General features: G+C 40.7%; 2 protein-coding genes across 41 annotated transcripts in view; both read right to left on the bottom strand.

Moving 5' to 3' along the window:
* The window catches only part of LARP7 (La ribonucleoprotein 7, transcriptional regulator), a 221,947-nt gene that overhangs the window by 25,541 nt on the left and 169,278 nt on the right, over positions 1-27,128 (bottom strand). The gene's annotated exons all lie outside the window — the stretch shown is intronic.
* The window catches only part of ANK2 (ankyrin 2), a 328,177-nt gene that overhangs the window by 168,955 nt on the left and 132,094 nt on the right, over positions 1-27,128 (bottom strand). For 36 of the 40 annotated variants that reach the window (XM_072335061.1, XM_072335025.1, XM_072335031.1 and 33 more), the window contains exon 1: positions 5,865-6,702. The exons of the other annotated variants lie outside the window; for them this stretch is intronic. In XM_072335061.1, coding sequence (XP_072191162.1) covers positions 5,865-5,987 — 123 coding nt within the window. In that variant the 5' untranslated portion in view covers positions 5,988-6,702. Of the gene's footprint in view, positions 1-5,864; positions 6,703-27,128 lie in introns of those variants that run through there. 40 annotated transcript variants of the gene reach the window in all.

Here is a 27,128-nt window from a genome sequence, read left to right as displayed (position 1 = left end):
AGTGTCTCAGATATTAATCATTTAACCTAAAGCTGCAAAGAGGCACAAGGTACAAAACACATGCTTTGGTAAATGATCTGTGTTTTCAAATACAACCTACATAGGATTTACTGAAACCAAATCAATCTTGTCTTTCAAAAGTTACCAAGGAAATTAAATTTTAAAAGCCACATATAAATCATGGTACTGTTAAGAAGCAAACCTAAAGGTGAGTAAATTTAAACTTGTCATGAAGACTGTTCCTTTCCTACTAGAAGTAAGAGAATTGGTAACCATCAGTCTTTAATACAACTCCTAGGCTTGCTTTATTTCTGTATATTGTTCATTTGTTCCCAGTGTGGTTATGGCAAACAATGCAAAATTCTCAAAGAAAAATAGACAACACACATAGTGATATTTGGCACCACAGCAGCACTCTCTACCTGCAGAAGGCTGATGAAGGTTAACCTGCAATTATTTTAAAGCCCCACTGGATTCCCTCATACAGGATAAACCCACACTGAACTTTGCAGGAAACTTGTCTGAGAAAGACGTGCCAAACACTGCATTCACTAAATGCAGTGAGGGTGCCTGTCCAGCAAATACGTTATATGTGAATGGACACTGTAGGATCTTTTGCAAAGGACCAACTTAAACTTCATAATAGTGGCTTGGTAAATTATTCAGTACATCACCAACAAAACAGAATTATCTGCAAACTTCAGTGTTGCATTTATGTGCATATCACTCCTCTGAGATACAGCATCTATAAACTGAAGCAACAAATACCAATTTATTATGAAATACAGCGTCATCAAAAGAAGCTGCTCTTTATAAAAAGGAATCAAATTGTGGTATTATTTTCATCCTGAGAAACTATCTGCATAATGAAAACAGAAGGTTGAGGTACAGAAGGTAAACACTCAAAAGCCATCAGAAATAGGCACCATCTATGCAAACACTCAGTTATGAAACAAAAAGTTTTTTTTTTTTGTGGTTGAAGAGGCATTTGAAACACCCAGAAATTCCAGTGAATCACACAAATCTTGGTCAAGGCAACAAACAGAACATTGAACAGATAGGGCATGTTCAGTGCTAAAGAAAAAACAGGAGGTTAAAGCTGCTATAAGCCCTAAGGCCCCAGATAGAGAGAAGTTAAACAGTACAAGATTCTTTCTCTTTGTTAGCCAAATGCAAATTCTTCCCAGATCCTGCAGCATGTTCAGACCAGAGGAGATGCTGTATTTGGCACCCATGAACACCAACTGACCAAGAGTGAAGGATGGCTCCACAAACATCTCCTGCCCAAAGTACACCTCAGTTTCAAATGGGCTTTTCTTCTCGGTTCCGAGACACAAAAGCGACATTCATTTCTACAGCAATTTCTGAACGTGGGATTTCTTTCTGCTATTCAGTTCATTAAAAAGGAGGTGATAATGTAAGAACATATCTTGATATTGATGGAACACAAAGAAAATTTACTCACTGCCCTCTGCAGTTATGCGATGGAAGCCGTCTATTCAATGTTGACTCTTTTCCATGCCCCTGAATTTTACAGACAGTAGCAGCCCTTTATTTCTCCCTCCAGCCTTGCCCTTCTACAGATATTGCCTAGAAGCAGCAGCTGTATGTGAGCTTTGCATGTGAGTACTTAGGGTGTCAAATGAAGGACAAAATGCTCTGATATGCTGTTGTTTCCCAATCTCTTTTGGCCAGCAGCAGCAAATATATCTGCCATTGCAGGAAATTTTGAGGTAAGTTGCTAAAGGATGTTGAACTTGTAAGGCTGGCCTTATTAAAAATAGATATAAGATAATAAAGTTTAAAAAACACTTTTTTAAATTGTTTAGTTAAATACTAAGTAAATATCCACTTACTGACAGCAGAGCCCAGAGGCCAAACTCTGTCCTCAGCACTGATGGTAAAAGGGTATCAGGAATCAGCACACCATGTTTATACTGTCAAGAATCACTTCTATTCAGCAGCAAAAACAATTTCTGATAACAGCTTTTTGGGGAGTGTCTGGGGTTTGATTTTAGATCTTTTAAATGCTTGTCACATGCAAAGTGAGGAAGCTCTGTCTGTTTTATAAGCATTAGAGATAGGGGAAAGCAAGTGTGTGTGACATACTGCCAGGGTCTAGGAAGCTGGATTCCAAGGCTGTAATTCCAGGTTTGCTGCTGACTCAGTGGGTGACCACCAATGTAATCGTACCCCTTCATTCTTCTCACTCTGCAGAAGGTGAGTGATACGCAGCTGTCGCACACCAGCATTGTACAGCAAGCAGATCCAGGCCTCGCACAGCCTGAGCTCAGCTGGAACTAAATTAGTCATGCCTGAACATTGATGCTATCTACAGATCTTAACCTGCTCACCTCCTCTGTTGACACCCGGATTATTTTTTTTTTAAGGCTCTTGGTACAATCAGGTGTCCAACTGCATTTTTGTTTGTGTTTACATGCACATTTTATTCTTCATTTGCATCAACATCGCAAAGGAAAACCGCATGCATAAATGAAAATTACCCATGTGAATGCGAGATGGGCTATATGCGACTAGGGCCTATCCCCATCAACTGGTTCTAGAAATCAAGTCAGGAAGAATGAAGGAGAGGGTCTGGACTTTCATTGTCAGCTTACAAACACCTTTTTCCTAATTTATGGATGTGGAATACTTCTGTTAATCTCTAAATAACTATGGATGCCCAAGACATGCAAACACACCATCTGAGCAAGAGTGCTGCTGATGCAGGTCATTTTCCTAGCTCTGTTAAGGACTAAGGTGTTGTTACTGTCCAGAAGTATGTCACATAGCAAAAATAATGACAATGAGGAAGATTCTGTCCTACCCAAGAGGCACGTAAGCTACAGTCATGGTTTGTAACGCTGCAGTCAAGACAGAAGATGATCACACTGCAAAACAGTATTAAGCAAAATACTCCAGTGAATGGGTACATCCACAAAGATCCCAAACCCTGCAGTATCCCTGGAACGCAGCAGCACAGGACAGTGCTAACAGCTGCCCAGTGTACTGCCAGAGAGGAAGAGATAAAGCTGCAGTCCTTCGTTGTCCTCTTTTGCATAATCAAGATCTTCCAGGGTCAGAGAAAAGTTTCCATCCCAAGCAGTTCAAGCATTCAGCATGGATCACTATACAGAGATACATGCATACAAAATACACGAGAATTCAAAGAAGACCGTTCACAATAGCTTACTACAGCATACTCGCTCACTCTTGTTCCTAGAAACAAAATAGGTCTCTGCTGTACTGAAAATCCAGTCACTGCAGCGGAAGAGCTTTTCAGTGAATCACAAATCTGGGACCATACAATCCATATGCTGAAAGAGTTTAAGTGCAGACAATCCATATTCATTTAGCTTTCATCTCTCATGGGCCTACAAATACTTTTTGCTGACTGCCACCATTTTCCAAGGGAGTCGACAAAAACTGAGAGGCATTGCACCTACTAGAAGATGCTCCCATTACACTGTTGAACAATTTGTATTTCATCAGCAATGTGACATATTAAAAACAAAAAACAAAGCAAAACAAAAACACATATCAAAATACATATATAAACCACATCAGTGATGAAATAAACATCATTTTATCTACTCTACATAAAGCATGTTAAATATTTTCTGGATACTGTGGATATCATGAATGTGTGTGTATATACATATGCATATAGATATGACCTGATCAGTGCTATGTATTCTGTGCAGCATGGGCATGTACACAGATATGAACAAAGCCATACTTGTACTGCTGTTTGTCTCATGCAGAAGGAGCAAGAGGGAGATGCCTGGCCCAGCCCACACATCTGAAGGAAAGTGGAAGGTGCAGCCAAGCCCTTGTTTATGTAACAGCAAGGTACAGCTGCAGTGAAAGGGAGAACGGAGCAAGGTCCACTGCTGAATATTCAAAAGGAAGATGAGCAAACACCATTATGCTCACAGTGTTTTCTAAGCAAAGACTACTGGTGCTTCCTAGAATTGAAAATCCACCCGACAGCCTGCACCACCAGATATTACTGCTAACATGAACACAGACTGAGCCAACTCCCAGCCAGGGAGATGCAGCACTCTCAGAACAGAGATAGCAGGAGGGGCACGATTAATTCCATCCCTCTCTAATTAAAATAGTAGAATACATGTTTGACACATTTATGAAACAGGGTATATGAAATTCACAAAAAACAACACATGCTGTGGTTAAATAACTGAGATGAGTATTGGGCAAATGTGAAGAGAAGACTTTCCAGCAAATAAACAAACATTAGACAACAAAAAAGCAAGGCTATTTAACAGCAAATTCCACAATCAGGAATGTAATCACAAAAACTACCTTATGCTGCAGTGTCCCATTTAGGGGATTAGGACAGTAATCACAATCTGCCCCAAGCAGCTCTGCCCCTGCACCCAAGCACTGCATACACTAGAAATGACATTCTTGTTTTGATAAAGAGAATTGCAATGCAACTTAATGCACCCTGCAAACAGGGCCTTGTAAAAATCAGGGAAATCATACCCACAGGTCCCAAAGGAATCCAACAGCCTCAACCAATTTACTTAAATTATGCAGTTCAGCATGTGAAATCCATAAGATTGAATATAAAATGACTTCAGAATTTCTCAGGTATGCCAAGGGAGCAGATGGCTGCTCCTGAATCCTACACGTTTGCCAAAAGAGTCTGTAAATTCAAACGTCACAGTGCTGGATTCCGATCCTTTTCCTTTTACAGAGAGATCTGTGTTTATATGCAATGTGGGAGAAAAGGAAAATGGGACAGATTAATTATATCTCTTGCTGCTATCCCTTTCACAAGATATTTATAAAGAACGGATCAAATCATAGTGTCAGTGAATGAGTTAACATGTACCAAAATCAGTAGGCTCCTGAGATGGGGGAGAAAAGCAGCAATGAGGAGGCATTAACACAGGCAGTCCTGATGCAGCCCAGCACTACAGCTATCCTCTACAGCTGCTTCAGACCTTTTCATGTTTTCACCACCACCGTACATTACTTGTGTCCTTGGAAACCATAGAGTGATCTGGCAAATACATCATTTATAGTCATTTTTTTATTCTGCAGTTAGGTTTTCTTTCCAGAGCAACCAGAGCATTTCACATTCGAATGCAGAAGGAAAATAACAGCTTATTATAAATTAGGAGAAGCCTCCCAAAACCTGAAGCCTCTAAATACCACATAGGCCTTGACAGAATCAGAAACTGTCACCAGCAGCTGACACAAACATGCAACAAACTGCTGACTTGTTTCAGGCCACAGGCAGACAAACATACCTGCAGTGTACGGTGTAAAGGCACTGAATCACGGCTGCTAGCACAGCACCAATGACTGAAACCTCACTGAACAGCCACCCAGCTCATCCACCCAGGGGTCTTCCATGCAGCATTTAGCTGCATTTCTACCACCAATGTGGGAAGTGGAGGTAAAAACAACAAACTGTGGAAAAATTGCAGTCGTGAAATGCAGAAACAAACCTCCACACTGCAGTCACCACCACAGCCACCTCCCTCCCTGCCAACTTCTTCAGAGGAGCTGGAGGCAGAAGCACCTGGCTACTGAGCAATGACACCCATTCCCAGTGCTTTTGGGGCTGCCAGTGCTCCCCTGGTGTGCACACTCGCTGTGTGGCTGTGGGCTGCCATGACAGGCAGCGCTCCTGTCCCACTGCGGCTGGGCTAGGGCCTCAGTAGGACATGGAGAGGGTGGGAAGGGATGCAGACAGGGAAAAATGAGATGATGGGGAAGGGAAATGAAGGATAGAGCATTACACATGGCAATGAACCCCTGCAAAGTGCCACAAAGACAGAAGAAAGGGTGCAGGGGGAAGAAGGAGGAGGTAGGTTTTCCCCTCATACCTTTCGTTTGCGATCTGCCCTAGAGATTTTCCGCTGCCTTTTCCTTTCCTTCTCAAGGTTTCTCTCCCTCTCTTCCAGTTCAGACTCTCGAACTTTTTTAATGGAAGCAGCTGCATGAGCCATGTTGGAGCAGCTGTGCCCCCCACTCACGTGTATCCAGGTGGGTCAGTCTTTTTGCAGTGGTGCTGGCCACCAGCTAGCACTTGGCGCAGTAATCCACTCCTCCGACAGCCCGGGAAAGGTCAGGGCTCTGCAGCACCCATAATTCAGGGGCACAAGAGCCACATCCATGCACCGTGTGAAAGTGCTCGCAGTCAGAGTGCAGCCAGCAAATAGCTGCAAGCAGGCAGGAACCTCTTCAGCTCAGCTGTGACTGCAAGCAAAACATGAGCCTAGCTGGACAGGAAGAAATGGCCTTTGAGCGCAAAGCACCGAACTGGGAAGGTCTCTGGGGATTCCTTCAGAGAGGCTGCATCTCCGCACTGGGAGGAAGGCTCCACTTCAGCATGCCCACCCGCCGGAGAGGGAGCAGCTCCTTGCAGCTCCTCACACTGCCTGTCTGCAGGGCGAGAAAAAAATGGTGCAGTGTGACTTACTGCTGCTGCCGCTGCGCCTGGGTGCGGGAGCCTGGCATGTACTGCCCTCTCTTCTCTTCCTGGTGACCCATCCCTTCTCGTCCAGCTGGTGGGTAGGAAATGGGAGCGAGAGCCACTGGGTGCAGGCAGCCCACCTGCAGGCAGCGCCTGCTCTGCCTCAGCGCAGCCGGCGATGCTCAAGTCCTCATTGTGCCTGTATGCAGCCACGTGAGGCTGCATCAGGAGGGCTGCATTAAGCAGCAAGCCCAATGCAGCGGGGAGGGGGACGCTGGGAGGGGAGTACGCGGTGTAATCAGGGCTCAGCCTGCCCTGCTCAGCACTGCCGAGGTAAAAATAATACCCCACAGTGTGCTGCTCTTTATTATGCAGTGCCAAAAGCTGCTTTCACGTGCTTCCTAAGGCAACTTGAGAAGCCCTGTGCTGAAGATGGGGAAGAATTATTGAAGTTGTGGGTCAAGAGAGACCAGAAGAGACAGAAAGAAAGAACATGTTGTCAATTAGTCCCTCCCCTCCCTCCACCAGCCATTTGTTTTAGAGGCATTAATTTCTAGCATTAATATCAGAGACAGATGGGTCTGTCATTCCCTCATTGCTTATCCCCCAGCTAAAACCAGCACATCAAAGCTCCTCTCCCGCCTCCCTGGGTTAACAGTTATCACTACTAGCATCAAGCATTTATTTATCAAAACAGGACATGCATAGATAAAAAGAGCCTTGCATTAGTCCATGGCAGGCAGCTGATCCCATTTCACTTCCCTCCACCACCGCTGACCCAGACTGCCAGGCAGGCCCTGTGGGAAGCTGCTGCCTGCAGCCAAGCTGAGATGTCTGCAGCCCGGCCTCGGCAGCTCCCAGGATCCAGGGGTGCGGCAGCACTGAACGTCACCAAAGCCAAGAAAGGATTACTCTTTGTTGGATTTCCCTTTGCAGTGTATTCCTCGATTTCACACTGAATCTGGCTGAGTGGACACTAAAGCTGAGCATCATGAATTTCACTATAGCACAGTACTGCTGAAACACTAACAGATGTCTTGTGAGCTCTCCATGTGGCAGCAGCTCAAGCAGACCACGACTAATCCTGATCTCATGTTATTCTTGTACACATGGAGCTTGGTTGTGCACTGTCCATGTAGACTAAGATCATTTATTATACCATGGAACTAATCATTATTGATGGCTTGTGTTATTTCTACAAGATATCACTTTGACAGTTTCACAAATATTCAAGACCAAATTTTCATAAAGCACTTCTTTCTGCAATGAAGCGTTATAGAGGCATTCATTTTGTGTCTGAGCCAGTCATCTGCCTGCCTTGGTCAAAAATGGAAGAAAACATTAGAAGAAGTAGAGTTCAGAGTGCCAGCAAACAGCCCTTGTCTGGCTGATTATCTCCAGGTCGTTCCCATTTATCAGGAACTGGGATAGCCTGAGCTAATCACAAGAAAACAAGCAACTGCAACAGAAAATCCAGACAGGTGGAAGCAGTGAAGGGGATAAAATATACAAGAAAATTGGATTCTTTAACAGGACTGCAGGTTGCCTTCCCCTCTTAAGCTGCAGCAAGAAAACCCGCATCTTCCTCCATCTGTAGCATGTTCAGAAACATATTTGAAGCTGTCACCTACACACTTGAAAGACACCGGCTGCAAATAAAATAATGCTGTGGTTGAGAAAAGTAAAACAAAACACGAGACTGTCAACTATTCAGACCTATCCATAAGCCTAAATCCATGGAGGGCAAATGGATTAGTGATTTAGGGTGCTCAAAGACTGACATTATGGCAGGGTAGATGATTTCAGCAAATTTTGAAAGCTTACCTTCTAAATCAACCTTTTTGAGCAATTTTAAGCAGGAAATTTGAAAATAAGATCAGATCACAGGCCTCCATACTTACAAATCCTGCTCTTATGATTTTCCGAAACTGTGCTTTAAGATATCCATAAGCCACTAAAAGTTTAAGCCCTGAGATGTAAAGCACACAATAGGGTTTGATGCATAGGAGGGTTTACAGGAGTCAGTGCTGATTAAATGGTTTGTCATCTTCTAACGATACATGCACAGTCATCAGCTCAGTCTCAAATCGCTTTTTTTTTTTTTTTTTTTTCCTTTTTCCAGAAAATTCACTTAAAGACAGTAAAGAATTTGATGTTCTTCATAACCCCTCTTCGTGATAGAAAAAAAATGGATGCTTGAACAACTGGTGCCAAATGAGACAAAATGAAATAGCAAACATTCTTCCTAACATCACTGAGAAAGAACTTCAGTTCGGTGAGTTCACCATTATGTATCATAAACATCTTCCCCTGACCTCAAAGAGACATGAAAGTATTTAATCGCCACGTGGCAAAAAAGAAGTAGCTTTTAATAGATTATTTTGGAAAGAACATATCCAGTCTGGGATACATCAAGTCCGTATCACTTATACTTCATACAGCTAATGTCCCTGCAGGAAAGAAGTGTTCTGTTTCAAGACAGAGAGATTTCCCTGACAAAAGTAGAGAACGGCTAATCACTGCCCTGTAAATACAGCATTTTCCTGATCTTTACAAACAGTAATCCTTCTGTAGACATCAAACAGAAGATTAAGTTTTAAAGATCTGATCAGCAAAAATGGAGACCACGCAATTTCCCCCTTAACATAGAAAATATATTGCAAAGCTGCTGGATGAGAAAAGCAGAAAACAGAGATGCTGCCACAAACAGTACGTAGGAGGGGAGTATGTAGGAGTGGGCAGACGCACAACACAAAAAGAACACAACACCAGGAAAAGGGATTTGGTTGGGTTTCGGCTTTGTTTTTTGTTTTTTGGGGGGTTTTTTTTGGTGTTTTGGTGTTGTTGTCTTCTTTTTCTTTTTTTTTTCTTTCTTTTTTTTTTTTTTTCCTGAAATCCATTTGACATAATTAGCTCTGAATGTAGAAATAACATAACTACTGAGATTCAACAAATTCCCATTTGGGATAAGAAAGCTTTTAAGATCTCAACTTGTACAATTTCCAGTGTCATCTGTGAATAGGCTTCAAGTGAATAACCTTCTCAAGTGATCTGCAGCTGTGTGGGTACTTAATTAGGGTTACAGTTCCTACTCCCTGGCTTACAAACTGGCATATATATTATTAACCTCCTGGCCTGATGTCCTAATTTCTCCAGGTTTTATTGTTTTAACCTGACTCACCAGCTCCTGCACTGAGGTGCTTTATTAGCCACACTATGATCAGCACTTGGTTTTAACTGCCAGCTTTCAGGTAGAGAGACATGATTTGCTGAACAAACCAGCATCTTCCATCTACGCAAAACCTACTGGATGAAAATCAACAGTAATTGAGTACAAGAAGAGAGAATGTAAACAAGCAATTATCTTCCCTGAAGCACATCCACTAACAGGGGTCCCTCTCATAAAGATGAGGTTCCCTCCCCGTAAATCACGTGGGCGGTGAGAGAAGCTAAAACCTAGCCTATAAATAACATCAGATAGCGTGACTCAACTCTGTTCTCATCATTTCCAGTGTTACAAAAAAAGGAGGAAATGATGGAGTGGGAAAAGCCTTTCGCACCTCAAATCCAGAACAGAGACTGTTCTTTCTAGTTCTACACCACTTGCGCATTCAGGAAATAGGCTGAAAAACAAAATTGATTTCAGACAGCTAAAAATGGGAAAGGCCTGTCCCAGTATAAGACAATAATCTTGCAGATACAAGAACTGGGCGATTCACCATTAGTCCAGCACTGAAGAAGACCCTTATGGAAAAGGCAGACCAAAAGTCTGTCTGAGAGTTATGTTCACTACAAGTTGTGCTGCCTAACTTTTACATAATATCTAACAAGTGCATCTATACATCATTTCTCAGTCACGCAGCCACAACAACGTCTGCCCATACGAGTTGTGCAGTGATTTATACCTCTCCTTGCTGAAAGGTAGAGTTAGATCTGGTATGGAGACATGAACTCTCCAGTGACCTGGAGAGAGCTGACTTGCAGAACTAGCTTAGCTCTACTCACAAAAACGATGCCGACCTCTCCTCCCTGTTGATATTCTAGCAGGGTTCAATGTCAGAAGCAGGCATCCTTCTCCTATTGATTGGGAAATGATTCTAACAAAGCTGTTTCTTAAGGAATGAACATGGAAAAGACGGAGTATTTTTCACAGGGGCAAAAATAATGGAGTGCCAGAGCAGTGTAACATTGTACTTAATTCAACTATTTAAACTGATTTGGATGCCTTGGGCACATTCAGCCAGAATTACATATTCCTACAACAGGAGACAAACTAATTCTTTTGAAAGCAAAAGCACAAAGCCAACTATGGAAATATACACTATGTTTATAAACTGCCTCCTGCCTTACTTATTGTTCACTTCACACTCTCATTTATTATTTATATGTAGTAGCAACTGTCCTAATTCTGAAGTCATCCTACAAATCACTTAACAATCACATATCCATTCTTTACAGATTTTATATTATTCTGAAAGAAAAAAAAAACAAAAAAAAAAAAAAAACAAAAAAAAAAACACTAAGACACTAAGATTTTAAAAAGCTCCACGTATTTTCATTCTGACATTGCTGAATATATGAGGACAGTGTGTTCCGGAAAGCTTTGGGCCAGACAGCAGTATCACTATAATCAGTGTAATCGGAATTGAAAAAATGACACACAAAACTAGACTCTGGCTTTTTTCTGTGCCTTGATTACATCTATGTTTTTAGCTAAAAAGAAACAATAGAGAACAAGAAATGGAAAAAGGCAACTTATAGCACATATATTAATACATGCAAATTAGACCAGTAATAATGTCTTTTCCTACTATACAAGAAAGCATAATTATGCAAAAATGGGGTATAATTCACAGCACTGAGACTTTCAGTGGTATTATAAACATACCAAGAACAACACAGTAATATTTGCAACACCACACCTTTCCTTGACCAGTGGTCTTCTTCAAGTTGTTTGGTTCAGTGCTGAGAGAAACTTTCATAGAATCACCAAGGTTGGAAAAGACCTAAAAGATCATCCAGTCCAAAAATGGACTCTTTACATGTAATTTAGAATCAAAACAGAAAAAATGATACTGCTTAGCTATCTTTGCCTTGATGGAGATACTGAAAGTATTAATCTGCTCTTAAAAAAAGGGATTTTACTATATTGAAGATGAAGAAACTGAGATAAGAGCAAGCACATAATGATACAAAGGATTTATAAGCAATCATTACAGGATGAGACCAAAGTTTTCTGTCTCAAACAACAGCTAAAATTCAGGTATGTAGCAAAGAGTAAAAGACAAATGTACAAAATTTTCTTCAAGTGCTCTTCCACCTTCCAATTATTTCAGATTGAGAGACATCTGTATTAGATATTTCAATCTATTTAGCAATACTCAAAGGCTGATATCCATGAATCCAAACTCTCTTTGGATACATCTGAATTTACAAAATCCACAATGTATTAAGGCAAAGTTCTGCAGCTTAACTACACATCCAAGGTACCACTGTTATAGGCAGATGCTTACAAACCAAACAAAAAACAACACAAGATACAAAAGCTATACTTCTCAAATTTTAAAAGTCCTTGCAGTCATCCTTTATTACTGTCCAAGCTATGACATGACAATGATTTTGCATGCATTACCAGCTTTCTGAACACCAAGAAAGGGATATAAAAAAAGCACTTCAGAGACTGATGCATACGGCTTATTTGAACATCCCAGACATAAGGAGGAGACACTGCAGCTGTGCCAAAGACAGCAGTTCAAGAAGCATCCTCTTTTTTTTTTTTTTCTTTTTTTTTTTTTTTCCTTTTTTTTTTTTTTTTTTCAGAATCCAAACTAAACTAAAGATATGTATTTCTGGTAAGAACGTCCATTTTCCTGTTTTCTGACAATAGCTATGATGCCTTAGTTCTAAATATCACTAATTTGTTATGATATTGATTGAAAATATTGATGTCACTTTCTATTTTAATTAAGTCAAACAAGGTCTGACACAATAGCTCACCAAATTCAACAGCAGGCACTTTATTGATTGAAACAGACGTTGAATCAGGACCACAATTACTGAGTTCAACACTGCAGTGTGTATTCTCATCTTACTTCCCACCCTCACCTTCCTGCATTACTTTCTTTCATCTGGTTATTGTTTCCAGTTTTGATCTTGTGGGGGCAGAAGTTGCTATTAATACAAAGAAAGATCCAAGGGATCAAAGATGATGCAGATTTACCATGTCTGATTCCCAGACTGTGCAATGCATTCTGCAGGCTCCCTCCTTGCACTTCCTAGACACTGTATTTACTTTTGTTGGATCTGCTGCAAAGAGCTCAGCCACTCGCCCACATGGGTCCTCATTTCTGTAGGTGCAACTTGACAATGTGGACTCAGCTCCACGGGCGACACAAGAGCTTAACATTTTTATCAGTGACATTTTGTTTAACAGTGATCTAGATGAAGGGATCAAAGGAACCTTCAGTAAGTTCACAGACGACACAAAGTTAGGGCTGTCGATCTGCTTGAGGACAGGAAGGCTTTGCAAAGGAATCTGGGTAGGCTGGATGGACAGGTCCCACCCAATCATATGACATCCAGCAAGGCTAAACACCAAGTGCTGCATTTGGGTCATAACAACCCCATGCAGTGGTACAGGCTTGGGGAAAAGTGGCTGGAAAGCTGCCGTGCAGAAAAGAACCTGGGAGTGCTGATTGACAGCTGACTGAACATGAGCCAGTAAAGTGAAAAGGTGGTCAAGGGCATCCTGGCAAGCATCAGAAATAGTGAGGTGAGTAGGACTATGAAAGCGTCTGTCCTCTTGTGCACAGCACTGGTGGGGATATAGTACCTCAAATACTCAGTTCAGTTTTGGGCCCCTCACAACAAGGAAGATGTTGATTAGCTTAAGGGTGTGAAGAGAAGTCTGGTAGAAAAACAGACTGAGGAGAAATCTCATCACCTTTCCTTCTACAATTACCTGAGGAGGTTGCAGCAAGGGTATCGGTCTCTTCTCTCAAGTGACAGGTAATATGACACAAGAAAAAGGCCTCAGATTGCACCAGGAGAGATTTAGATTGGGCATTAAAAAGAATTTATTCACAGAGAAGGTGGTCATGTACTGGGACAGCTTGCCCAGAGAAGTGATGGAAGTATTTAAGAAACATAGGAACGTGGCACTAGGGAGCATAGTTTAGTGATGGGATTTGATAGGCCAGGTTGATGGTGAAACTTAATGATCCTGAATCTTTTCCAAGCAAGATGATTCTATGAGGGCATCCACACCCATGTCTGAGGTAGATGGTTGGGATCTGCATTCACTCTGTTCCCCAGCTAGCACATAGTGCCATGGCTGAGCGGCATGTTCTCCACTTGGTGCATATCTGCCTCCTTTGCCCAACCTGAACTGGTGTCTCCCACTAGAAAACAAGAAAAGTGAAGGGAGAGGCTAAGAGTTTAGAACTTTTCATTTTCATGATAGAAACATTTTCAAGGTTTTTGCTTGAGTGCCTTTTGACATAATGATCTGGCCTTTTCTAAGAAGGCTTTTTCTACACCTTTCTTACTACTACATTACATTAGCTATAAGAAATAGGGCATATTTCAAGATCAATTCACAAAAACCAAATTACATGCTTCAAGGTACTTGCACATACTACACTTTTGTCCCTGACTGATCTGTCCCATCACCTATGATGAAAATTTCCTCTTACTTGTCTTCCCAGGCACTGTGAGAGTCTTCCCATTGAGCTATCTGAACAATCAGAAGGAGGATGTTTTTTGTTATTGTTGTTGTTTTGTTGTTTGGTTTTTTTTTTTCCTGTTGCTTTTATCTGATAAAATACTTCACTATATTCAGAAATCATATTATACTGTTGCAAAATACTACCACTGAACTACAGTGTTGTATGTGTAATGTATAACCAATTTTACAAAATACATTTGTTGTTTCTGGCAACAGAATTCCATTTGCTTAGAGCTAAGAGCTTCAGGATGTTGCAAATAAAATAACTTTATGAATTAAATAATGCTGGAAGTAAGAACGATGAGTTTAAAACAAGAGCGCATAACATGAAAACTGGCCTGGTCACCATAGCTCCAAAAATCTGCAATTCCACATGACCTAGATCTCATTCACTTTAAACCCTTTCTGTTGTAACTCAGGTGCTGCACATAATCAGCTTTGTGTGAGTATTCTTGCTTGTACACGTAGAAGTGTCTCTATAATTTAGCACTGGGTCACACGTATTCACATTCAAGTGGGCTCTATCTACTTGGAACTGTAAGTTTATATGGCTATACCTGTCAGAAAAAAAAAATCTTAAGCACCCGGAATATAAAGAAATATATATACAAATATATAAATAACCATCTGACCCACAGAATGAACCTTAAAAAATTAAAGATTAAACAAAACAATTAACTTTCACAAGCATGTTAGTTACAGTGAAGTTACAGCTTGCAAGGTATAGAAAAAGATAACGACTAAGTAACGTGTCTTTACATTCCTGCCTACTACATATATGGTATATAAAAGGTCATATCATATATGCAACATCAGGTCTAATTGTATATTTGTATTTCATGTGCTGTAATCAACTCAAAATCCAAATGTTCAGCCTAATGAAGTGGGAGTGGGTGTCAAAAATAAAGTGACCACACAGAACCAATCATCATATTCCTGCTTCTTTGGACTCATAAGAACAGTCTAACAAAACAATATTAAAAATACATCAGCAACATTAATAACAACATCAAGAAGTCTTGCTTAGCTTCTCTAAAGCCAACTGTTCTACTTTCATTCCCTTTTGCTTTCACGTGATGTAATAGAAACATATAGTTTAATAACACATTGCTTCACTGAATACCTATGGCAAAGAGATCTATCATGTAAGAAATCTTTCCAGCACATTTTTCCACGGCTCACTGCCACTTATAAAATCATGGGTGGAATTCTCAAAGATAATTTTCAGGCATCCCACAAGTTAACAGCAGTACTAAGCATATATGCAAAGAAATGTCCCTAGACGTTCTTCTACACCGTTTTCTAAGTTGGATGTTTTGCACCTTTCCCTCCCCAACGGAGATGGAGATTCCCCAACTTCCGTGCCCAGGGTGGCGGGCGTTCAGCACCATGGAGAGAGCCTACGCCCTCGGCACAGACGCGGCGGCTCCGACCCGGCCGGGGACTCCGACCAGGAGTGCCGAACAACTCGGCCTAAACCAGCCGGAAATCCACGTTTCTACATCCAGGAAAGTCCAATGACTGCGGCATACCCGCCTTTCCGATCAAAACATGGTGCCGACGTAAACGCGCAGACGTTCCGCGTCGTACTTCCCACCAAGACAGCGTCTGGAAATGAATGGGGAACGATTCCCCTCTCCTGGCCAAGCCACGCTACGGCAGTCCCAGATTCCCATTCCCATCTCATGCCGTTCTTTCAGCACTACAACAACCTAAGCGCAAAGTCTGGGATAGCTAAAATACGCCACTGTTCTAGGCACAAGTGCTGCAGTCAGCAGCATCATGAAAACAGTCTGGCCATCAACAAGTCATCTTTACGGACAGTCAATTCAGAAACAGCTGCAGCCACTTTAACTCATACACCTGTAAATTCCCTTTTGTCCTGCTGAATACATGACAAAACACACTGACACTATTAGAGGACTAAGAGATGCTACTACATAAACCCTACTCCTGTTCTGCTGTTCCACTGCAAGCTGGGATAAGTCGCATATCAGGGTAAGACACAACAAGATGCTCTCTGCATGACAAACACTAAATCCTTGGCTGCCCAAAGATACAGACTATCAGGGAATTTCTACTGAAAGCTCCTTACAATCTCCAGTGGCCTCTGAGGAATAAAAATGAATGGATGAATGAATAACACAAAACCCTATTTTCCTTACATGACAGAGAAAAGAGACAAAACAAGTGCTGAAGATAAAACTCAGTGACATGAGAGCTCTCTGACCAGGGCATAACCCACTGCTGCAGTGCCCTGCCTCATAAGCTTCTGCTGGTTTGGAATTAATAGTTGCAGTCATCAGAAAGCACCTTCCAGGTGATCTTTTACAAGCATTGCATTATCTATTCAAGTTATATTTTCACATACTATCTATTTTTAAATGGATATTTTTGAGTCTAATAATGACATGAATTACTCAGGTATCACACCAGATGCAGCTTATCATTTTTCTATGACTTAAGAACATAATGTAGATTTCACTTTTAAAGCACGAGTCTTTAGCCTTGACTCATCTAAAAGTAGTATTGTAATATTATTTTTAATTATCAGCTCCTTGTTTATGGGACTGTGTAATGAAAAGTACTTCCAACATCTATGCGCATTTCAAAGATCTGAAATGTCTTTTTACTTTTACCTTGACATTTACTTTACATTTTTGAATAAAGCATCCTACTTACATTTAATGGCTAGAGATTTTGCAGCATTTAGACACTTACAAGATCAATTCTGACTGGAGGAATTTTATTAGAATCTCTTTCAATGGTGTGTCAAGAAGCAACTTGGCTTCTTGTCAAAATAATCTTCAAATTACATCCAGAGAGTTGCACTTGAAAAGCACAAATGTGGCTCTGAGTAAATTATTTTCTTACAATGACAGATTGAAATGATCCAGGCTATGAAATCACTGATCTGCATTAGTCTGTTAGACCAAGACCGGGATCACATGCAACTGAAGGGACAGTTCTGATTTTTTTTTTTCTATAATAAAAATAAAAGCAATTTATACCTGAAGCTAATTTGCAGAGCCAACTACATGTCTCAAACTAAATACACAACAGTGTATCTGATACACAGCTTTTCCTTTACCTGTCCCACCAGGTAAAAGAACTTATCCATACCACTATACCTTCAGTTGTGTGAAACAAAGCACTACCCAGAATCAGGAGAAATATCTGTCACACAGAAAAATATACATTACCATGAATTTAATCTGTCTTCTCAAAAAAAAAAAAAAAAAAAAAAAAAAAAAAAAAAAAAAAAAAACCAAACACAAAAACACACTGAGAAAGGGTCCCAATTTATAGCTAACATAAAGGCAATAGTCTGTCTGGATTAATCATCATCATCACTTAAAAGCAGGGGCTTTCCAAAAGGAATAATTTTTGAACAACTCTTTGTGACTTCTTGGAAACCTTGGGAATAAAGACCTAACAGTCCTGTCTGTCTGATATTATCGGAAGCCTTACCGTAACTGAGTTCATCAAATGATTGAATGCCTCTATATATTTAGCTATTTTATGTTTCAGCAAGAAGGCTACATCAAAAGCAATGAACAATGACTATAGTAATTTACCCATTTCCTCCAACTTACTCAAGGTCAAAAACTGGATGGTACTGGCTGGAGCTCTGAAAGTTTGCAATGTGTAAAATGAAATATTCCTAAAAACATTGAAAGAATTTTCTTTAAAATGTGACATCTATGTCATCGTAGTTAACAGAAAACCCCAGATAGAAAGGACTAGAAATAATTCTGCAAAAATCCGACCAAAACTGATGCCCAGCTTCCAGATCGGTTCAAATTTGAGCTGGCCACATCAGTTCATATGCACACTGCAAAACGGTTATTTATTTATTTATTTATCTATTATTTATTTATACATTTATTATTAATATTATTATATTAATTATTTATTTATACAAGTTAAGGTTGTGTTCTATATTGGAAAGGGATACAGGGAGCAGATACAGACTTCATGTGAAAAAGAAGGACAAAAAAACTGCAGGTCAGCTTAACCAAGGTTTTGCCTCACAGGTCAATTTATCATCCATCCCTTAAGCTCTTGCAAAGAAGAAAACAAGCTTGTACCACACCACGTACAGTGCTGGATTACAGACAGCATTTTCATTTTACTTTGCCATGTTAGCACTCCTGGACCACCTGCAATGAGCGTACTGAACAGATGCTATTCTTCCTGAGCACAGGACTGCCAAAATCAGAACTTGCAAGGTATGCAAATTTTTCCTAGTGACACTAATGATTACAGAAGATAAATTTCAAAGCAGGAGGAAACTGGCTTGAGCAGGAGTATATTGGTGAAACAGTAGTAAATAGTAAGGAATGAGCAGAAGGTGAACTCCAGTGAGAAAAAACAGAGTAACGCTTACTAACCTATAGCCCATCACTCAGGTTGCAAGAAACCTACATTCAAATCCCAAGTGTCCTATTAATTCGGTGAATAAATGGCCCAATTAGAGCACTGTTATTGAAGTAGAACAGCTCCAAAAATGAGGAACAGCCTTGTCAGGCACTAATATTTTCTTCCAGGACTTCAGAAACCTCCCAAATAAAGCATTTGCAAGCAAAGCCTCACCTACCAGTATTTCATCAGGCACTTGACATCATGCAATGAGGCACGCTCTAAAAACACCAAATCAGCCAAGATGTCTGCATGGCAGGGCACGCAGGTCAGCCATAACAGCAGGAAAGGCACAGCAGCGTGATGCTATATCCCAGCCCTGGCTTGTGAGCTGGGTTAATTTGTGGCCTTGTGCTGACACGCTTATCCTATCTCTACTGAGATCAGCTTGAAGGTCACTGCATCGTTCAACACTGCACAACGCAAAGTTAGCACCTTTCCTGGAATGAAGGAAACACTTGCAAACTTTTAAAAAATCCTAATTACAACAATAACATCTCTAGGATTCACCTCTTCACAATCACAACCAGCCCACAAAGAAGAGATACAGAGGGGTGTGGCAACCCAACAGAATTCATATATATATATATGTTATATGCAAGCATTTTACATAGCAATGCTGTAAGTAACTTGCAATTTCTGTGTGAATATTACGCCCATGCTTTAGGATAAGGAATTTAGATTTTGAAAGTCTTATCATGTAATGGTGGTAAGACTTACCACATCTTACCACATAATAATAACATTAGGCTGTATTTAGTTTCTAATATATTTTAGAGCATATTTTTAACTGTACAACCTTCAGATACTACCAATTACTAGGCACTGCTATGCTGTGTGTTCTTCGCTAGGCCTTCATGTTTAAGTGTATAAGAAATTGTTTTCACATCTCTAAATACAGGTACTTACAATATCTAGCACTGGAAAAAGCAGGAACTTCTGCAATAGAAATAACATTGTATTTGGTAGAATTCTTTCTACTGTCTCACCTCCTACAAGATCTCAAATTGCATAATACACATTTTGCCTTGCCTGATTTCTAGAAGGATATCCTCACTGACCTGAGCTATCCTGGAATGGTTTGTTTTTTGGGTAGGAGATAAATTCCATCATTTCACTAATCAGGCATGTCCAACCCATGGCCCAGCCTGGTTTTGCCCTGCACCATCACAGTGCCAGCTCTTGCCCTCTGTGTGTTCCAGCCGGGTGCACACCCATTACTCAGCAACATCCAAAACATCAACCTGAAATTCCTCTTTACTCACTGTGACTCAGGCAAGCCAAAAGGCTGGATGACCATGCAGTAAATATAAAACTATTGCCTCCTGGCTACACAACTGCTTTGAGTGTTCATGGCAAAGCACTGGCAGTGGCAGGGAGCTGTAGGGTGGCCCTTGTGAGAAGAGGCCAATCTGCTGGCTGTTCTTGGACTCCTTTTGTTTCCCCAGTGTTTCGGAAGGTCTCACAACACAAAATGCGAGCACTATGACCAACAGCACAAGGAGCAGCCTCCTGGATGCATTTTTACTTCTAAACACTTTACATGCACAACTTACTGTGCTGTTCATCACAGACATCTCCTAAATTAATCTTGTGTTTGACTCGTTTCTTAACATAACAGATGCTCACAAATATGAATAGGCCATCACATCTATGATTTTACATGACATCTCAGTTCAACCTCTCACATGTCTCCAAATGCACTCCCATTGCATTAAGGAGGTTCCATCATACAACTCACAGAGCATTCAGAAGCATTCAACTCATGACAGACAACAGCATGGGGCTCCCTGCCTCCTGACATAATGCACTCAGAGTTTAATGCTGTCTCTTAGGACAAAATTCCACTTTCAAATGAAAAGTGTCCTTTAAAGCTATCATCATTAAAGCTATCATTACAGGTGCCTTGGAAAATGGTGCTTTCCACAGCCAAATCATCCCCCAGTGTCAGGAAGAAAACTATGCCCAGTGAAAACAAAGAAGCTGCAACAACCACTGAAAAGCCCCCTGCTGCCTTCTGCTTTGTAGTCTTAGATGAGCTGCTGCTGGGAAGCCACCTATAAGGGGGCTGAATTGATCATGCATCAAATTGCATGGGGGCTTATGTGCAGGGAGCAATGTGCAGCAGAGCAAGAGAAATCTTATCATTGTTACGTTACCCTTTTGTTTCATTCCTCCTGCTCATTTATTGCTGTTTTAACCTGCTTCTACACTGGAAAAAGCAGGAACTTCTGCAATAGAAATAACATTGTATTTGGTAGAATTCTTTCTGCTGTCTTACCTCCAACAAGATCTCAAATTGCATAATACACATTTTGCCTTGCATCACAATGGGAATAGAACAAAGGTGTGTTACATGGGATAAGATGCTAGGGAAGAGTGTTAGGGTGGGCTAAGAAGAGTGAAGGGGCTGTGAAAAATAACAATACCACATAGGAAACAATACAAAATCCTGTTCATTTTAAGGAGCATAAAAAGGTGTACCTACAGCCATTTTTTCTTGTATGATCTCTGCATCATTATAAATCTCAACATGGAAAATAACCCAGAGCTCTGGGAACTGGGAACCTGAAGTGCTCACTGTGAAAAATGAAGGCAATGAGAGTCCTCAGCAACACCCCCAGAGCTGCTCTTTGATGTTTCAGCAAGTCCAGTCTTCAACTGCACAACAAGAACTCTGATTAGCATCAGATCCAAGTGCCATGTGCATCATTTTATTATTAAGGGCACTATTAGAAAAGTTTCCTATATATAGCATTTTCTTCTGCACCATTTTCCAAGGCACCTAACCGCTCAGCTACAATCTCTTGTCTGAGCACAAACACCACACTCAAAGATAAGTCAAGCAGAAATGCTGCCCTCTCCTGTTCATTAAACTGCACATCATAAGCAGATCAGGGCCAGCCTGTGCCCCAAATCAGTCAGAGGTGTTACAGAAAAGCAGTGTTGAACTCTGTCACCAGAAACCTGCATCTTAAAACATGCACTTTGCCGGCACTTCTTGGTCTTTATGTGTAATTTTCCTCAGTCTTGCTTTCAGGAATATCAGATCACTTAGTACCTCCATCCAAGCTGGAAATACTAAGTGTCAGGCTGGCCAGGATTAGCAGTGTTAACATTTGTACAGGGGCACAGATACACATGCACACAGACACTGCTGAAATACAGAATGCACTTTTGATGAGATGGCTGAAAAGAAAAAGGGGATAATCAGTCTATACAGCATGAGCTTAAATTGTCAAGGAATTGCACAGATCTCTATCCTTGCACACACAGAGTGGGGTCAAATTGCAGAGGTGAGCATTTTTTGATTCCTCTGATAACCCAATGCTTACTGTGATACATGTACGGAGTACATACATTGATGAAGATAACTTCCCCTAAATTAGATTAAGCACCATAGAAAGAGGCCAAACTTATTTATCCAAATACAAGAGGAACTGGACATCCCTATCACTGGAAATGGGATGTATGGCCAGTGTAATTATCCTGGACTTTCTGTACAGGGCTTCTGGTCCAGTGCCAATCAGGGTGTCCCCTCCAGTCCCCATCAAGCTTTTGATGGATCCACCTGCAGGTGGCACTCGGCGTTCCAAAGACAGTCCCTAGCTCAGCAGTTGCCTGCTTCAGGCTCTCCCTAACTCTGACACAGTCAGACTTCCCAGGGTATCAGCGTGCCACAATGTGCTGCGTACCATGACACAATTTCCAGTTCAGGCACTGGAGGACATGCAAAGAGGCTGTCACAGCTGCTACACTGAGCAAATGTATCAGCAAAAGGCAGGAACACGCAAGCTGTAGCACGCTTCACTGACTGTGATCGATACCAGCATATGGCCTCAGCACAGATCAGTGGCAGCTTCGGTCACAGCTGCCGTGTCATTCCTTGCCCCTGATTACAGTGGATCATTAATGCAAGTTAGCACTGATGGTTATTGCAGTGAGCCACGGTTTCCATAGGAATGGTGTGGCTGGCTCCCCTGAGCAGTGTATCATCCTGCATGGGCAAACCCCAAAGCTGGGCTACATGAATCCTAGCACTGCCAGACTGACACAAGATGGGCTGAATGAGCCTTGCAGGGATTTTAGAATAAGTTTGTGAAAGGACCTTCACAACCACTCTTACAGACATCATAAATCTGCCTCTTGCAGCAAACTGCCATAGTAAGAACAAGCAACACCATAAGGGGGGGCTGTGCTCCAGCAGCTGGATGGAGAAGCAGCGTGCACCCCAGTACGCTAGTTGCTATTTTCTGCTGGGCAAATCATACTGAATTTTGTATAATGGTGCATCCCCTGGGATTTTTACAAGCACACTGATAACTTCAGAAAAAACATGTCCACAGAAGAAACATTTCTCTAACAGTAATGTATTATTATGCTAAGACACCAAGACAAAAATTCAAACTGAAGCTCCACATATCTACCACCATGCAGATCAGTTTTTAGCTCCAGTCTCTGCTTCTCACCACGCCCTTTCTTTCTTTCCCTGCTCTCCAGCAAACAAGAGACAGAAAGCATGCACTGCAACCATTACAGTACTTGCTGTAACAAACACAAAGCATAACAAATGGTCTCCATTTCCTCCCTCCCCTTGCTTTGCCTATATTCTCATAAATAGCCTGAGCTCTGAGTTACCACCTAATTGTATTACTTATAATACTATAAAGCAAATTGTTTCATTGATATTAAATAACATGGCAGATTATTTTTTTTCCTGAGAAAAGCTGTGCAAGTCCTAGTAAACATCCTGTATAATACATTTTGATTAAAGTGCACTTGCGGTCTGCATTCTCTTGCCTTAAATATGTTCGGCAAATTATTCTGCTTCTTTCCTCATAGAAGTCCAGAATTTCTGTCCCAGTCCCTCTCAATACACATGTGTATATATATATAAATACATAGATTTGAGAAAAACCTAAGAACATATACATAGCTTGGATAAGATACAGCACTGAAGGAACAGTGCTGTGGTACTCTGACTACGTCATGCTGTATTTACTGAACTCTTGTAACACAGCATGAGAAGCAGATCAAGGATCCACCAAAACATCCACCCACCCCACCTTCCCACCGTTTGGTCAGCTATGATACAGTATCACACGGCTCACTGATCAGTAGGCACACAGAACAAAAACACCTGTTGGAAAATGCTGGCAATGGGTCAGTGGTTGGTCTACATGATCTTAGTGATGATCTTTTCCAACCTTGATGATTTTATCATTCCATGTTTCTACGAAAATGATCATAGGCCAGCAACACACTTCAGCAAATACTTAATCTTAAGGATCTTGGCAGTCTTCATGATTTTCAGGAAACAAAAGACTAAACAACTGCTTAAGTGTATGTCCTATAACATCAAAATAAAATAATAATCATTTTAGGTACAACAGCCTCTAAAGTCTTTGCATTTTTCATATTTCTCTATTTCAGTTCACTTTGACAAACAGTAAAGCATTTCATGCATAGGAGCAAAATTTAAAGCTGGTGAACAAGCTCCATCAGGGAAGGTCAACTTACAAGGAATTGATTAAAAATTGACTTGCTGTGGACTATGTGTTAGGCAATACTCTACATGCAAATGTTGTAAATCAGTGTCTCAAAACTATGATCGTCTAAAACAGAAATCATAAATTACGACTTTTAGATTCTCATAAGCAGTGATAACACAAACTGATGGCAAGACAAGAAGAATGGATACAGTTAAATCACAGTATGTTGTCAACAATGTCCTATTGGGAAAAGAACAGACAAAAAGGATCAAAACTGAGATACAAAACAGCTTAAGATGAGTGGAGTAAGGACACAGAACAAAGCATGAAAGTATCCCAGTTATGTGTAAAATATTTATCATAATTGTCATCCCATGTGTTCTTTGACCTGAAAATTTGCAGTGAAATTCATCTTCTGTTGAAACAAGGTAGGCTTTCAAGTTTTTTTTAACACTTCTGGCTTGAAAAATAACCTCATAGATATGAAACTTCAATAAACAATGCAGCAGAGTGACTTAGTCCGCAGATCACTTGAAACGCTGATTGAGAGGTTTAGTTCCCCATTTACTAAGAACTCGCTAAGTCTGAGAAAGTAAAGCACTCTGCTTGATAAAGTTTAAATGCGTGAATACTTTGCTGCTATGGTTTTCACACAAGCATCCCAAATCTTGACCATTTAGGATGTAATCTTTAGGTTCTCTCTAACAGTTCACACAAAACTGCCTAATGAACAACAGACATTTCTTCATGAAAAAAAAAAAAAAGGTATTTTCCAGAATGCGTTTTCATCTTTTGTAAGCACAGAAAGTTACTGCAACTCTTTTTGAAATCGTTTAGCAAATCACACTTAAATGATCCTAATTAGAACTAATTACCACCAGCAGTGTGAGTCTGTGCATTCTGGTAGGCTGCCTCAGATACCTTTCTTTTGCTTCCTGTGGAAATGCATTTGAAATACAGTAATCCATCTCCTGAATGCAAACAGAAAGAAAAACATCCTATCCCTCACCACTGGCACCAGAATCTAAAGTATCTGTGGATGAACAAGAGAAAAGGCTATTTTGAAAATGAAAAGGTTAATGGACAAAGCTGAAAGAGGTTATAGATCACTCATCTTCAACCTATATCCATGAAGGACGGCCATGTTCCATACAATCTCCTAATCTAAGCAACCAATGCTTACTAAAGAGCCAGTAAGACAATGTCCAGCATGACCTGATGCAGCAGCCAGAGAACATATATAATCTAAGATCATCAAGAACCGAGCAGTGTGATGAAGGAAAAGTCTTGGAAAGAGAAAACAAGAGAAGCAGACTCATTATTTTGCATTTGTATCTTAGCAGTTGGATAGCGTTCCTCTATAATGACAAATTTCTGCTCTCAGCTTTTAGCTCAGATTTCAGACAGAGGCTGCACTGATAGTGATGGTTTATTGGAGAGAGAGTGAATAGCCTTTGTATTCTACCAACACAATGAGCACAACCTATAGTAAGTCAAACTTAGTTTTTTCTTTAAATTGGGCTCTGCTTTGAGCACAGGGTGAGCAAGATGATCTCCAGAGGTCTCTTCCAACTTCTGCTTTCTGTGATTCTGTTAAATCAAATCCAATTAAAAAGCATGCTGTAGAATATTAATGAACAATATTTCAGACATAATTAACAATAAAATGCATACTGGCAACCCGCTGAATGATTCCCTCTTAATTTACACAAGAGTAGCTATTATCTGTCACTGGTATTGTCAGGTTGTATGTAAAAGATCATGAAAACATAAACAATGTCCTCCTATCTTTCAAAACAAAACCATTTTTTGTACAAGTCTCTGCCAGCTGGTCACTTCTCAGAATATGAAGGCAGTGGAACAATGCAGAACTCCTGAAGAATGTTCTGTTGGGCTTAAGCTGTTCATGGCAGGTTGCTGGGATGCTCTCTTCTTATGTTATAGGCCCAAGAAAAAACTATCACACTTGTCTGGTACACAGCATCTGACCAAAACACTTCGTTAATGGTCAATTTTTGTCAACGCACACACACATCACCTAAACCTACTTAGCTTAAATACTAGCTCAGGTACAACTACATGCATTTCAGTGACCTCAGTGTTAGTGCCTTGTGGTTTATCTCTTCAGTACAGGAGAAACACTTAAAATAGGTTTGCAAACCTAATGAAATGAATAGTTTTTATCATGACAACATTTTCACCCATCTATAATAAACTACACAGCCTAACATTGTGACAGCTAATTAAGCTCTAGCAACACTGCCAATGCTATGTTTTTCCAGGGTTTCAAAGCATCCCTGTGCAAGTTACTTTGGTTTTGTCTTTAAGGCAGAAGTAAAAACAAAAAAAAAATCTCAGGCACACAATTTTAAGAATAATAAATAGAATTAAAAATTAAATGTGTGCACCTTCAAGTTTGATGCCCGAAAATGCAAAAGAAAATTGTATTTTACCTATAACAACAGGAGTGATAGCGCTGTGGTTAATTCATAGTGCAGCAATTTAGTTTCCTATTCTGAGCAGGGCTATCAATCACACGGAGGTGGAGAAGAGACTGTGGGATGATCAAAACACATTTCCACCGCTGGGTACAAAGTTTGCTACCAGTTCTGGGCTCTTCTTCCTACAATGGGGAGTAGCTCTAGAAGAAGCTTTTCTCAGTTTACCTCTGCTGCACAGGTATATCATACTTGCTATTAAAACAGGCAGCGGGAACCTAGATTAGAGGAGCTGGGACAGATTTGGTGCAGAAGAGATACTGGGCAAAAGCAGAAAAACTCCTGGGTTATTGCCACCCTCAGTACTGCAACAGTGCTGCTTTAGACTTAGAATAGAGGGTTTGTTTCCAGTAACCTTCACCAGTATCACATCAGCTGGACCTTATGTCTGAAAGATCATAATTGTCTCTTAACAAATCTGTATTTTGCAAAGACATAATTTAGCACACTGCCAGCTATTCTGTCCATGTCTCTCATTGGGGACTTCAGCCAAGATCCCAAACACTGTGGCAGAGTCCTTGTGCTTCCCAGAAATG

This window comes from Excalfactoria chinensis, chromosome 4, assembly GCF_039878825.1.
Source record: "Excalfactoria chinensis isolate bCotChi1 chromosome 4, bCotChi1.hap2, whole genome shotgun sequence".
NCBI classification, from domain to species: Eukaryota; Metazoa; Chordata; class Aves; order Galliformes; family Phasianidae; genus Excalfactoria; species Excalfactoria chinensis.
Note: the sequence above shows the minus strand (reverse complement) of the source record. Positions and strands in the feature narration are given on the sequence as shown.